Source organism: Biomphalaria glabrata, chromosome 10, assembly GCF_947242115.1.
Source record: "Biomphalaria glabrata chromosome 10, xgBioGlab47.1, whole genome shotgun sequence".
Taxonomy (NCBI): Eukaryota; Metazoa; Mollusca; class Gastropoda; family Planorbidae; genus Biomphalaria; species Biomphalaria glabrata.
Window position 1 is genome coordinate 41792828 of NC_074720.1, and position 15200 is coordinate 41808027.

Consider the following 15200-nt stretch of genomic DNA (forward strand, 5'->3'; position numbering starts at 1 on the left):
GTCCTTGTAGCTAAACAAGTAATGAAATTGTGTTCATAACACATTGCATTTTGTCTTAAAAAACACATGGAAGCTAAATGCTCACCCACCCCCAGCCTTGACCTGTTGTATTTGCATTTAGTCACAATGATTTACCTCGACTAATGCAATGTACTTTGACTGAATATACCTGGGTTTTAATTTATAAGTCATATCAATATCATAGAGACTCAATCTCTGATTTCTTTGTCATATTTACCTTTAAACCGGATGTAAATAAGCTTAAAGACAAACCTTTTAGGTCTACTCTAAGGGTTACCTTACAGTCCAGTATCACCTGGACATGTGACAGTTACATTTGTTCCAGCATCTCCAGGACCTTGTCGGCGGTTGGTCTGTAGATTGGGTCACTAACCAACAGAAAGGTCACCATTCTCCTAGAGAAAGTAACAATGTTTAAAATGAGATACTGAAAAAGTGACTACACAGGTAACTTTAAAAAAACAACTTCTAAGAATAAAAAGGAATGAAACAATAACAATGAATTAATGTGTTACATAAAATAACTCACTTGTAGTCAAACAGAACATTTAAATCAGCGTTAATCATTTCAACAAAGTTTACATTGGCAGGTCTCTTCTTTAACAATATAACCCAGCAAGTGATACCAAAGGCATACATGTCAACCTGAGGACAAATGTATCACGATATGTAGAATAATACTAATCAGAAAAACAACATTATTTAAAACATAATTACTATCAAACTGTATATATGATAAATTACCTTAAACGGGTTGACCCTCTCATCAGAGTAGGTCTCTGGAGCGCGGTAGAATCTGGTTCCAAAGTTCTGGAAAATCTCTACATTCGGGTTGGGTAATGCCCGAGAGAGTCCAAAGTCCGAGAGAAGCACGTTAGAATTATCATCAAGAAGTATGTTAGCAGGTTTGATGTCGCAGTGGACAATGTATTTCTGGTGCAAATAGTGAATTGCTTGGCACAACTGAAAAGAAAAAGAAATGAAATAATGTATATACTTTTAAAAAAAAAATAATGATATATATATGACTATTTTTAAAAAAATAGTCTAAATATATATTGACAATTTTATTATTATTAGACTTTATATTTTCACTGAATTTCTTTATTCCTGATAAATTGTTGACTATAACCAGGTTAGATGTATATCATGTATATGGGCATTTAAATAAGAGTACATCTATGAATCTTATCTAGACAACAGTGTATCACATAAGAAAATATTTTTATAATACTACTGAATCTTGTGGGGCTTATGTTAAGAAGTTATAAGCTGAAGTATGTATAAATATCATAAATAACAATACCATTGAGCCATTTAAAGTTAAATTATACATGCCAGAATTGGCTATTATTTTTTTAAAGTATTTTTTTATATAATTAAATCTTAATTAAATAAAATATATTTTAAAAAAACGGATAAACATACCTGTGTGATGTATTTAGTCTGATCTTCTAGATTTATGCCTTTGATTGATTCCATCAGGGTACCTCGAGAACAATACGGCAAGAACAGTGCCAAGGTAGATGGTGTCTGAACAGCAGACAGAACTGGCATGATGTTAGCATGTTTAAGTCGCTTCATCAGTTTTGTTTCTTTAATAAACATGTTGAGTGTCTCATCATTGCGCTTCTTTCTTTTTTCTCCTGCTTCAGGTCCATGCAAGTAAAACATCTTGACCGCCATTTGATCATTAGGGTCATCATCACTCGTGGCAAGAAGCACTGTCCCGAATGTTCCACTACCCAGTACCGGGCCTTCAATCAAATGAAATTGGGTAAACACATCAGTGTAAATGACTTCATCAATAACTGGACATTGATTGGCAGCCATCGTACAGATGTGATTGAGATCAATGAATTTGATATCAAGAAAGTTTTTAAAATATACTACTTACAGGTTCAGTTCAGAATGAATCACAAAATGCGAAATACTTTTATAGCCCACAAAATGTGAAATTGATTCCAAGTATTTAGAATATAAGTCAAACTCACACTCCACAATCCAATAAATATCACACAGCTGTCTAAAAAAACAAGTACGAGTCACTGCAAGAGAAAACTGCGTATGAAGAAAGTTAAACCAACTAGTAAGTATTTATAAGCACACTACACACTGTGACGTCAATTAAACTGGACAAAGGAATTGAGGACTGTCCACGGTGAGTCCATAAGAACACGCACCCATCCCAAGTAAGACACAATTCATTTGAAGCTATTCACTGATCAGTCACGGCTGATTGAATCTCGGACCTTTAATTCTCGCCGATAAGTAAACAATGCCCCCCCCCGCCTAATCCAGTGTTGACCAGTGTTGACCAAGTGTCCCAGGACTGAAAAAATATTGAAGCTCGTATGCAACATTAAAGCAGGGAAGAAACAAGTATATATTTGCCGACAAAGTCTTTGCTAAGCATGCCAATCCGATATCAAGGTAGACAAAGTTACGTTTTTTTTTTCAGACAAAAAATACTTCGCCTCTAAGTATATAAATTCCTTTCCCTTTTGGTGGTAAGCAAGTGTCCCTAAAGAAATATTGAAACTTGTATGCAATAATAAGTCGACAAAGAATAAAAAATAAAATAAAAAAATGCCAGTCCGCTGTCCAGATAAAACATTTACGACAAAGATAAGTTGACATCATCTACACATATATGTGAAATAAATGGGAGAAAAAAATATTTTTAAAAACGTTCTTAAGTATCATTTATATTCCGAGGCGCAGTGGCAGAGCGATAGAGCGCTTGGCTTAATAATCCTGGTGCAGACTAAAATTAGGATCCATGAGAATTAGCTGGAGAAAAAATTCGATCGGTAGTTGTGCTCGCTACATGACACCTACGTTAACCGTGGACCAAACAAACAGACAGCTGACCGAAAGAACTAGTGAATATCCGAAGCTGTATGGTTTGTCTAAGTATGTGGTTCTCAACCTTTTAAGCTCGGCGACCCCTTTTTACAATCCCCCACTCTGCCGCGACCCCCCCCCCTCATACACAAATACAGAATTGTAGGGTAGACAATAACAATTCATATTTTCGATGGTCTTAGGCGACCTCTGGCAAATGGTCAATCGACCCCCAAAGGGGTCGCCGAGCTTAAAAGGTTGAGAATCCCTGGTCTAAGTGATCCAAAGCAGTGGTGTAGCAACCATGGAGCGAAGGGCTTTAATTAACCCGGACCCATGACCATGGGGGCCCACATATAAAAAAAAGAAAAGATGTTAACTGTAAGAATGTAAATGTATCGAATTCTTAAATAATTTTACTAAGTATTCATTGACTTATCATATCGGACATAAATAGAACTAAAACAATGCGAAATTACATCTCTATGTCAGCCTATAATGAAACAACTTTTCAGTTGGAGGCCATCGCAAAGATTATTATATAGCGAACACAAGTAAAACAAATGTGTAGTAGAATCCTATGTTTGAAGAACTTTTGTAAAAGATAACAACAATAATTTTACTTAGTATTCATTGACTTATCATGTTGGACATAAATAGAACTAAAACAATGCGAAATTACATCTCTATGTCAGCCTATAATGAAACAACTTTTCAGTTGGAGGCCATCGCAAAGATTATCATATAGCGAATACGAGTAAAACAAATGTGTAGTAGAATCCTATGTTTGAAGAACTTTTGTAAAAGATATCATAAAAGTTGTTCCAGGAAGAGGGTTGGCTAAGTGGTCAAGCGCATGTGGTCCTTGATTCAAATCTTGGCAACGACTGTTTTTGTTTTTTTTTTTGTCTGCTAAGTTCTTTAGTTTTAGAGCTCCAATCTCCAATGGCTACATTTTAAGATTGTCAAAATAAAAGATTTCGTTATTAAAAAACAAAATTGACATTTTTGTTTTTGTTTTTAGAGAACGAAATATTAAGATAAATGAAGAAAGTATTTGTAAGCACACTACACACTATGGCGTCAATTAAACTGTACAAAGGAATTAAGGACTGTCCACAGTGAGTCCATTAGAACACGCACACGTGGTGGGTAGCTAAGACACAATTCATTACAAGCTATTCACTGATCAGTCACGGCTGATTGAATCTCGGACCTTTAATTCTCGCCGATGAGTAAACAATGCCCCCCCCCACCTCACCCAGTGTTGGCCAGATGACGCTAAGGCTAAAAAAATATTGAAGCTCGTATACAACAATAAATCACCGAAGTAAAGATTATACATTTGCCGAAAAAGTCTTTTGTTAAGCATGTTAATCCGATACCAAGGTAGACAAAGTTAGAGTTTATGTATGTGTTGGGGCGCATTATGAAGCGGGTCTTTCCAAATCAAGTTAAAAAAGTCTATGTCTATCTGGGAGAAATTTGATGCGCAAGTAAAAAATAACAAAAGACAAAATGTGGGATCCAGAAAGCAAAGAAGAGAGAGAGAGAGAGAGAGAGAGAAATCTATATAGAGAAAGGGTCGTGAAATCTCATTGTAATAGATACACTAAATTACGGGCTAAAAAAAGGTTGTTAGATTTATGTTTAAAATGTGGACCATTTATTTAAAAAGATTGTGTTCCAGCCATAACAAAACACTTAAAACATGGGAACACATCAACGGGCGTATCCGGTGGGTACAGCTAGTATATTAAGGAGAATCAAAATTAAACTACAGAAGTATCGCTTTTGTTCATTTGGTGAACACGAAAAGATATCTTGAACTTTGGGGAAGTGAACTATTTTAAAACATTATGACATTAACTCAATTTGTATTGTAAGTAAATAAATGCTGTCATCTGAAACTTTTGATATAATTCTTCATTTTGACATACCGTTTCATTTGAAAAAAAAAAAGGTGATGTAGATCTACAGCTTGACCTTTCACCTGAAAAAAATAAACTTAATGGAAACAAAATTTTAAAAAAAAGTGTCAACATTTTCCTCTCCCAGTTTTCACGGGCTTGAGACCGTCACAAAGTTTTTGTGTTGACTTTGTGGCCTGGTTAAAAAATGTCGAATGCCACAGTTACAAATACAATATAAAAGACATTTCATATTCATACAGTTTTAAAACAGGTCTTAACAAGCATCTTTTGGTACTTAACATAGAGAGAAAAAAAAAAGTAAATATTACATAAAAAATAGATAATTTTAAAAAAAGTTATTTTTAATTCATTTTAAAAGAAAATTACATTGACAATGAAAGAAAGAGAAAATAAAAGAAAAGTAGTGATAGAGACAAAGAGATAAACTGGAGAGGGGGATATGAAAAAAAAAAGAGATAGTTTTGATAGTGCAAAGGGAATAAAAAAAGAATAAAATATTTAAAATTCTTTAATAGGTATGAAACAAATAAAGAAAGAGAGAGCCATAAAATCAAATTGACAGGCACAAACATTAACTGTGACATTCAACACGTTGGGATTTTCACTTTATTTCTTTCAAATACAAATTACATAGAACCATTTTTTTTATTTAATGTAACATTACAAAGTACAATGTATAAAATATAATACAGTTAGCACATCTACTCCGTATCAACTCTCTCTCTATCTCTCATGCAGGTCACCAGTGACAATGTCTTCTTAAAACACGTTTTTGTGTCTTGTTTTTAAAAGATGACTTTATTTTCTTTCTGTCTTTAAAAACCAAACTGTTTACTTGAAGAGACTTGCCTGGGACAACGTAGAGTAAAGATCCTTGGTTACAACTCAACATCACACGAGTGTCCATCTTGTCGGTGGGTCACATTTGTTCTTAACAGTGAGACAATAAAAACACAAGAAAGTCGATTCAAATTTTAAAATGTTTAATTCAAGATTAATCACATAACATAAAAAATTATACACAATTTGAAAATATTTTCACTTTTTATTAGCTCAAAGTTTTATAAAATGTTAATATTTACATTAGAATTTCTGCCTTTCTGTTAAGTCGTTAGGCTACATTATTACTCCCACACACACACACATACACGCAGAGTTCTTACCTTTAAAGACAAGACTTACGTCACTATAGGTTCTGTAGATATTATGACTTCACTGATTTAATTACTTCGGGACCAGTGATACAGGTCACGCATGATCTTCAATTCTTGGAAGTGGTCAAACACTAGACCTGTGGACTAAACTCAACTTCTTCTTTAGGAAATGAAATGTGTGAAGAAATAAATAGATTGAAAATTTAATTTCACGCAACACTTTGTCTTTTAATTGACGTTAAATCTCTAGAACTAGTTAATGGGCGTCCGCTCACTTTATATACATCTATGTCCTTATAGCTAAACAAGTAATGAAATTGTGTTCATAACACATTGCATGTTGTCTAAAAAAAACAGCGAAAATAAAACATGGAAGCTAAATGCTCACCCACCCCTAGCCTTGACCTGTTGTATTTGCATTTAGTCACAATGATTTTCCTCGACTGATGCAATGTACTTTGACTGACTATCTTTACCTGGTTTTTAATTGATTAGTCATATCAATATCATAGAGACTCAATCTCTGATTCCTTTGTCATATTTACCTTTAAACCGGATGTAAATAAGCTTAGAGACAAACCTTTTAGGTCTACTCTTAAGGTTACCTTACACTCCAGTATCACCTGGACATGTGACAGTTACATTTGTTCCAGCATCTCCAGGACCTTGTCGGCGGTTGGTCTGTAGATTGGGTCACTAACCAACAGAAATGTCACCATTCTCCTAGAGAAAGTAACAATGTTTAAAATGAGATAATGAAAAAGTGACTACACAGGTAACTATAAAAAACAACTTCTAAGAATAAAAAGGAAGGAAACAATAACAATGAATTAATGTGTTACATAAAATAACTCACTTGTAGTAGAACAGAACATTTAAATCAGCGTTAATCATTTCCACAAAGTTTACATTGGCAGGTCTCTTCTTTAACAATATAACCCAGCAAGTGATACCAAAGGCATACATGTCAACCTGAGGACAAATGTATCACGATATGTAGAATAATACTATTCAGAAAAAAAAAATAATTTAAAACATAATTACTATCAAACTGTATATATGATAAATTACCTTAAACGGGTTGACCCTCTCATCAGAGTAGGTCTCTGGAGCGCGGTAGAATCTGGTTCCAAAGTCCATGAAAATCTCTACATTCGGGTTGGGTAATGCCCGAGAGAGTCCAAAGTCCGAGAGAAGCACGTTAGAATTATCATCAAGAAGTATGTTAGCAGGTTTGATGTCGCAGTGGACAATGTATTTCTGGTGCAAATAGTGAATTGCTTGGCACAACTGAAAAGAAAAAGAAATGAAATGATGTATATACTTAAAAAAAAAATTATAATGATATATATAACTTTTTTAAAAAAAAATAGTCTATATATATATTGACATATATGTTATGTTAAGAAGTTATAAGCTGAAGTATGTATAAATATCATAAATAACAATACCATTGAGCCATTTAAAGTCGAATTATACATGCCAGAATTGGCTATAAATTTTTTAAAGTATTTTTTTATATACTTAAATCTTAATTAAATAAAATGTATTTAAAAAAAACGGATAAGCATACCTGTGTGATGTATTTAGTCTGATCTTCTAGATTTAAGCCTTTGATTGAATCCATCAGGGTACCTCGAGAACAATACGGCAAGAACAGTGCCAAGGTAGATGGTGTCTGAACAGCAGACAGAACTGGCATGATGTTAGCATGTTTAAGTCGCTTCATCAGTTTTGTTTCTTTCACAAACATGTTGAGTGTCTCATCATTGCGCTTCTTTCTTTTTTCTCCTGCTTCAGGTCCATGCAAATAAAACATCTTGACCGCCATTTGATCATTAGGGTCATCATCACTCGTGGCAAGAAGCACTGTCCCGAATGTTCCACTACCCAGTACCGGGCCTTCAATCAAATGAAATTGGGTAAACACATCAGTGTAAATGACTTCATCAATAACTGGACATTGATTGGCAGCCATCGCACAGATATGATTGAGATCAATGAATTTGATATCAAGAAAGTTTTTTAAAATGTACTACTTACAGGTTCAGTTCAGAATGAATCACGAAATGCGAAATACTTTTATAGTCCACAAAATGTGAAATTGATTCCAAGTATTTAGAATATAAGTCAAACTCAAACTCACAATCCAACAAATATCACACAGCTGTCTAAAAAACAAGTACGAGTCAGTGCAAGAGAAAACTGCGTATGAAGAAAGTTAAACCAACTGGTAAGTATTTATAAGCACACTACACACTGTGACGTCAATTAAACTGGACAAAGGAATTGAGGACTGTCCACGGTGAGTCCGTAAGAACACGCACCCATCCCAAGTAAGACACAATTCATTTGAAGCTATTCACTGATCAGTCACGGCTGATTGAATCTCGGACCTTTAATTCTCGCCGATAAGTATACAATGCGACCCCCCCCCACCTCACCCAGTGTTGACCAAGTGTCCATAGGTCTGAATAAATATTGAAGCTCGTATGCAACAATAAACCACGGAAAGAAAGAATATACATTTACCGACAAAGTCTTTGCTAAGCATGCCAACCCGATATCAAGATAGACAAAGTTAGGGTTTATTTTTTTCAGACAACAAACACTTCGCCTCTAAGTATATAAATTCCTTTCTCTTTTGGCGGTGAGCAAGTGTCCCTAAATAAATATTGAAACTTGTGTGCAATAATAAGTCGAATAACGTCTGTATTATATAAGATAAGAAGATAAGAATAAAAAAAAATGCCAGTCCGCTGTCCAGGTGTCCAGGCTAATAATACTTCACCTTCCTCTTTAGGCGGTGACCAAGTGCCCCTAAATAAACTTGTATGCAATAATAAGTCGACAAAGAATAAAATTACATTGCTGACATAAGTCCTTTGTCCAGGTGTAACATTCACAAGAAAGACAACTTGATATGACGTAAAGCACGTCCTAATCAAAACAGTATCTACAAATATATATTCAATAATTGGGAGAAAAATTATTTTTTAAAAAGTTCTTATTATTTATATTCGGAGGCGCAGTGGCAGAGCGATAGAGCACTTGGCTTCCTAACCCTGGTGCGGAGTGGAATTTTTAAAATCAGGATATTTGAGAATTAGCTGAAGAAAAATAAATTGATCATTAGTTGTGCTCGTTACATGACGTCCTCGTCATCTGTGGACCAAAGAAACAGACAGTTGGCCTAAAGAACTAAAGGACTAATTTATAATTTTTTTAAAAGGTTTAGTTAATAGTGAGCAAATAGATGCTATCGTATTAGATTTTTCCAAAGCTTTTGACAAATTTCACCACCATAGTTTGCTTTAAAAATTAAAATATTTTGGCTTGGATTGTCCTTTGCATCAGTGGATTAATGATTTTCTGATAGGGAGAGAACAAACTGTAATAATAAATGGCTCTAAATCAACACCGATAACAGTAAACTCAGGTGTACCTCAAGGAACAGTCTTAGGTCTATTACTATATTTAATTTACATAAACGATTTACCAAATTGCATTACTTCAGGAACAAAAGTCAGATTATTTGCAGATGATTGCATAACATATTGAACAATAAAAACAACACAAGAGAGAATTAGATGAATTAAACAAATGGGAATCAAATTGGAGCACGGCTTTCCACCCAGAAAAATGTCAGTTATTAATGGTAACAAAAAAACTAAAACAAACTATTTCCACTTATCGTATTCATGGTAAACCAGTAACACAGACTAAAAAAAGCAAAATACCTAAGTGTTAAAATAAATGAAAAGACTTATGGAATAATGGAATCCCCATATTGATGAAATAAAAAAAATCAAACAAAGCATTTGGGGTTGTTGTTTTTTTTAATGTCTTTAAATCTAATAAGAACATAAAATTAAAATGTTATTTAACCTTTGTTAGGCCAATAATAGAATATGCATCCTCCTTTTGGGACTCCACAACTCAAGAAAACATTTAGAAACTGGAGCAGACACAAAATTTAGCAGTGAGATTCATAACAATTGAATATTCACATTTGACTAGAGTAACAACTTTAGTAAAATCACTAAATTTAGAAAGCCTTCAGGACAGAAGACAAAAGTAAAGTAGCAATTATACATAAAACACTGAACCATAATCTTCAAATACAAAAACAAAATCTTATAAAATACTCAGAAAGACACAGAGATAAAGGCACATTCCTTGTTACATATGCTAGGACAAATTTGTACAAATACTCCTTCTTCCCTAGTGCTACTAGAGCATGGAATGGGTTGCCTGAGCTAGCCAGGAAAACCAGTGACTTAGCAGAATTTAAGTCATTGGTTAATATGCATGACTAAATGCATGACGCGTGGGACGTATTCATATTCTTTTTTGAAATAACGTCTGTATTATATAAGATAAGAACTAGTGAATAACCCAAGCTGTATGGGTCGTCTTCGTGATCCGAGGCAGTGGTGTAACAACCAAGGTGCGAAGGGCTTCAATTAACCCTGACCCATGACCATGGGGGCCCACATATAAAAAAAAGAAAAGATGTTAACTGTAAGAATGTAAATGTATAGAATTCTCATATTTTAACTTAACTTAACATTCATTGAATAATCATATCGGACATAAAAAGATAAAAAAAAATATGCAAAATTACATCTCTATGTCAGCTTATAATAAAACAATTTTTCCTTTGGTGGCCATCGCAAAGATTATCATGAAGCTGACACGAGTAAAAATTTATCTTATCTTATCTTATATAATACAGACGTTACTTCAAAAAAGAAGAATTTGTAGTAGGATACAATAGCTTTTTTTTTTAAAAAGTAATACCAGGGAGTGGTTTGGCTAAACGGTTAAGCGCATGACTGCTTCAGTCTCTCGTGTAATTCATTCAGCCATCACTTTAAAAAAAAACTCCTATAATTTTTCCCTAATTAGTCCTAATTAAAAAAATCCCAGTCTTCACTAGACTTCATACACTGGATCCCTTTACCAATCAGACACCGTGACTACGAAAATTGATGATACACATGATCTTTTTTTTACCACAATTATATTTGTAAATGATGTCCTGATTAGACATCCTTAATCAACTTGTCCTTGTCGTGAATGTTACACCTGAACAAACGACTGACATGCCGACTTATGTCAGCAATGTTATTTTATTCTTTGTCGACTTATTATTGCATACAAGTTTCAATATTTATTTAGGGACACTTACTCACCGCCAAAAGGGGAAGGAATTTTTTTCCCTAGAGGCGAAATGTTTGTTGTCCATAATGAAGAAACCGAAACTTTGTCTCCCTTGATATCGGATTGTCATGCTCAACAAAGTCGGCAATTTTCTTTTATCCTTCGGTGATTTATAGTGTAGACGAGCTTCAATATTTTTTCAGCCCTATGGACACTTGGCCGACACTCGGCGAGAATTTAATGTCCGTGATTCAATCAGCCGTGACTGATCAGTGAATAGCTTGTAATGAATTGTGTCTTAGTTACCCACCACGTGTGCGTGTTCTTATGGACTCACTGTGGACAGTCCTCAATTCCTTTGTCCAGTTTAATTGAGGTGACAGTGTGTAGTGTGCTTACAAAATACTTTCTTCATTTTTCTTAATATTTCGTTCTCTAAAAACAAAAACAAAAAGAAAAGTCAATTTTGTTTTTTAATAACGAAATCTTTTATTTTGACAATCTTTAAATGTAGCCATTGGAGATTGGAGCTCTAAGACTAAAGATCTTAGCATACAAAAAAAAAACCAGTCGTTGCCAAGATTTGAATCAGGGACCACATGCGCTTGACCACTTAGCCAACAGGCTTACTGGAACAACTTTTAAGGCTATGTTATCTTTTACAAAAGTTCTTCAAACATAGGATTCTACTACACATTTTTTACTCGAGTTCGCTATATGATAATCTTTGCGATGGTCTCCAAATAAAAAAAATGTTTCATTATAGGCTGACATAGCTATGTAATTTCGCATTGTTTTTGTTCTATTTATGTCCGATATGATAAGTCTATGAATGCTAAGTAAAGTTATTTAAGAATTCGATACATTTACATTCTTACAGTTAACATCTTTTCTTTTTTTTTTTTATATGTGGGCCCCAATGGTCATGAGTCCGGGTTAATTGAAGCCCTTCGCTCCATGGTTGCTACACCACTGCTTTGGATCACTTAGACCAGGGGTTCTCAACCTGTGGGTCGCGACCCCTTTGGGGGTCGATTGACTATTTGCCAGGGGTCGCCTAATACCATCGAAAATATGAATAGTTTTCGTCTACCCTACAATTCTGTATTTGTGTATGAGGGGGGGGTGCGTCAGAGTGGGGGATTGTAAAAAGGGGTCTCCGAGCTTAAAAGTTGAGAACCGCTGACTTAGACAAACCCTACAGCTTCGGATATTCACTAGTGTTCTTTCGGTCAGCTGTCTGCTTGTTTGGTCCACAGCTAACGTGGGTGTCATGTAGCGAGCACAACTACCGATCGTCATAAATTTTTCTCCAGCTAATTCTCATAGATCCTGACTTTAGTCCGCACCAGGATTATTAAGCCAAGCGCTCTATCGCTCTGCCACTGCGCCTCGGAATATAAATAATACATATAACGTTTTTAAAAATATTTTTTCTCCCATTTATTTTACATATATGTGTAGATGATGTTTTGATTAGACGAACTTTACATCATATCAACTAATCTTTATCGTAAATGTTACACATGGACAGCGAACAGGCACATTTTTTTTTATTCTTTGTCGACTTATTATTGCATACAAGTTTCAATATTTATTTAGGGACACTTGCTTACCGCCAAAAGGGAAAGGAATTTATATACTTAGAGGCGAAGTATTTGTTGTCCGAAAAAATAAACCGTAACTTTGTCTACCTTGATATCGGATTGGCATGCTTAGCAAAGACTTTGTCGGCAAATATATACTTTTTTCTTCCGTGTTTTAATGTTGCATACGAGCTTACATTTATTTTTTCAGCCATAGGGACCATTGTTCAACACTGGTCAACACTGGATGCGCGGGGGGGGGGGGGGCATTGTTTACTTATCGGCGAGAATTAAAGGTCCGAGATTCAATCAGCCGTGACTGATCAGTGAATAGCTTGTAATGAATTGTGTCTTACTTGGGATGGGTGCGTGTTCTTATGGACTCACCGTGGACAGTCCTCAATTCCTTTGTCCTGTTTAATAGACGTCACAGTATGTAGTGTGCTTATAAATACTTACCAATTGGTTCAACTTTCTTCATACGCAGTTTTCTCTTGCAGTGACTCGTACTTGTTTTTTAGACAGCTGTGTGATATTTGTTGGATTGTGGAGTTTGAGTTTGACTTCTATTCTAAATACTTGGAATCAATTCACATTTTGTGGGCTATAAAAGTATTTCGCATTTTGTGATTCATTCTGAACTGAACCTGTAAGTAGTACATTTTAAAAACTTTCTTGATATCAAATTCATTGATCTCAATCACATCTGTACGATGGCTGCCAATCAATGTCCAGTTATTGATGAAGTTATTTACACTGATGTGTTTACCCAATTTCATTTGATTGAAGGCCCGGTACTGGGTAGTGGAACATTCGGGACAGTGCTTCTTGCCACGAGTGATGATGACCCTAATGATCAAATGGCGGTCAAGATGTTTTACTTGCATGGACCTGAAGCAGGAGAAAAAAGAAAGAAGCGCAATGACGAGACACTCAACATGTTTGTGAAAGAAACAAAACTGATGAAGCGACTTAAACATGCTAACATCATGCCAGTTCTGTCTGCTGTTCAGACACCATCTACCTTGGCACTGTTCATGCCGTATTGTTCTCGAGGTACCCTGATGGAATCAATCAAAGACTTAAATCTAGAAGATCAGACTAAATACATCACACAGGTATGTTTATCCGTTTTTTTATAGCCAATTCTGGCATGTAAAATTTGACTTTAAATGGCTCAATGGTATTGTTATTTATGATATTTATACATACTTCAGCTTATAACTTCTTAACATAAGCCCCACAAGATTTAGTAGTATTATAAAAATATTTTCTTATGTGATACACTCTTGTCTAGAAAAGATTCATAGATGTACTCTTATTTAAATGCCCATATACGTTATATACATCTAACTTGGTTATAGTCAACAATTTATCAGGAATAAAGAAATTCAGTGATAATATAAAGTCTGATAATAATAAAATTGTCAATATATATTTAGACTTTTTTAAAAACAATTATATATATCATTATAATTTTTTTTTAAAGTATATACATCATTTCATTTCTTTTTCTTTTCAGTTGTGCCAAGCAATCCACTATTTGCACCAGAAATACATTGTCCACTGCGACATCAAACCTGCTAACATACTTCTTGATGATAATTCTAACGTGCGTCTCTCGGACTTTGGACTCTCTCGGGCACTACCCAACCCGAATGTAGAGATTTTCCAGGACTTTGGAACCAGATTCTACCGCGCTCCAGAGACCTACTCTGATGAGAGGGTCAACCCGTTTAAGGTAATTTATCATATATACAGTTTGATAGTAATTATGTTTTAAATAATGTTGTTTTTCTGATTAGTATTATTCTACATATCGTGATACATTTGTCCATAGGTTGACATGTATGCCTATGGTATCACTTGCTGGGTTATATTGTTAAAGAAGAGACCTGCCAATGTAAACTTTGTGGAAATGATTAACGCTGATTTAAATGTTCTGTTTGACTACAAGTGAGTTATTTTATGTAACACATTAATTCATTGTTATTGTTTCCTTCCTTTTTATTCTTAGAAGTTGTTTTTTTTTATAGATAACTGTATAGTCACTTTTTCATTATCTCATTTTAAACATTGTTACTTTCTCTAGGAGAATGGTGACCTTTCTGTTGGTTAGTGACCCAATCTACAGACCAACCGCCGACAAGGTCCTGGAGATGCTGGAACAAATTTAACTGTCACATGTCCAGGTAATACTGGAGTGTAAGGTAACCTTAAGAGTAGACCTAAAAGGTTTGTCTTTAAGCGTATTTACATCCGATTTAAAGGTAAATATGACAAAGAAATCAGAGTCTCTATGATATTGATATGACTAATAAATTAAAACCCAGGTAAAGATAGTCAGTCAAAGTACATTGCATTAGTTGAGGTAAATCACTGTGACTAAATGCAAATACAACAGGTCAAGGCTGGGGGTGGGTGAGCATTTAGCTTCCATGTGGACATAGATGTACATAGATGTATAGCTACAAGGAAATAGATGTATATAA

General features: G+C 34.7%; 2 protein-coding genes across 2 annotated transcripts; one reads left to right on the top strand and one right to left on the bottom strand.

The window, feature by feature from the left end:
• Positions 1–331: 331 nt before the first annotated feature.
• Positions 332–1854, bottom strand: LOC106064534 (probable serine/threonine-protein kinase MARK-A). Its single transcript, XM_056043241.1, has 4 exons — positions 1450–1854; positions 766–984; positions 551–666; positions 332–416 (listed from the first exon to the last, which is right to left on the bottom strand). The coding sequence occupies exons 1-4, from the start codon at positions 1852–1854 to the stop codon at positions 332–334; spliced, it is 825 nt and encodes a 274-aa protein (XP_055899216.1).
• Positions 1855–13421: 11567 nt separating this feature from the next.
• LOC129928581 (probable serine/threonine-protein kinase MARK-A) lies at positions 13422–14885 on the top strand. The gene is made up of 4 exons (XM_056043242.1): positions 13422–13826; positions 14231–14449; positions 14549–14664; positions 14801–14885. The coding sequence occupies exons 1-4, from the start codon at positions 13422–13424 to the stop codon at positions 14883–14885; spliced, it is 825 nt and encodes a 274-aa protein (XP_055899217.1).
• The last annotated feature ends 315 nt before the right edge of the window (positions 14886–15200 follow it).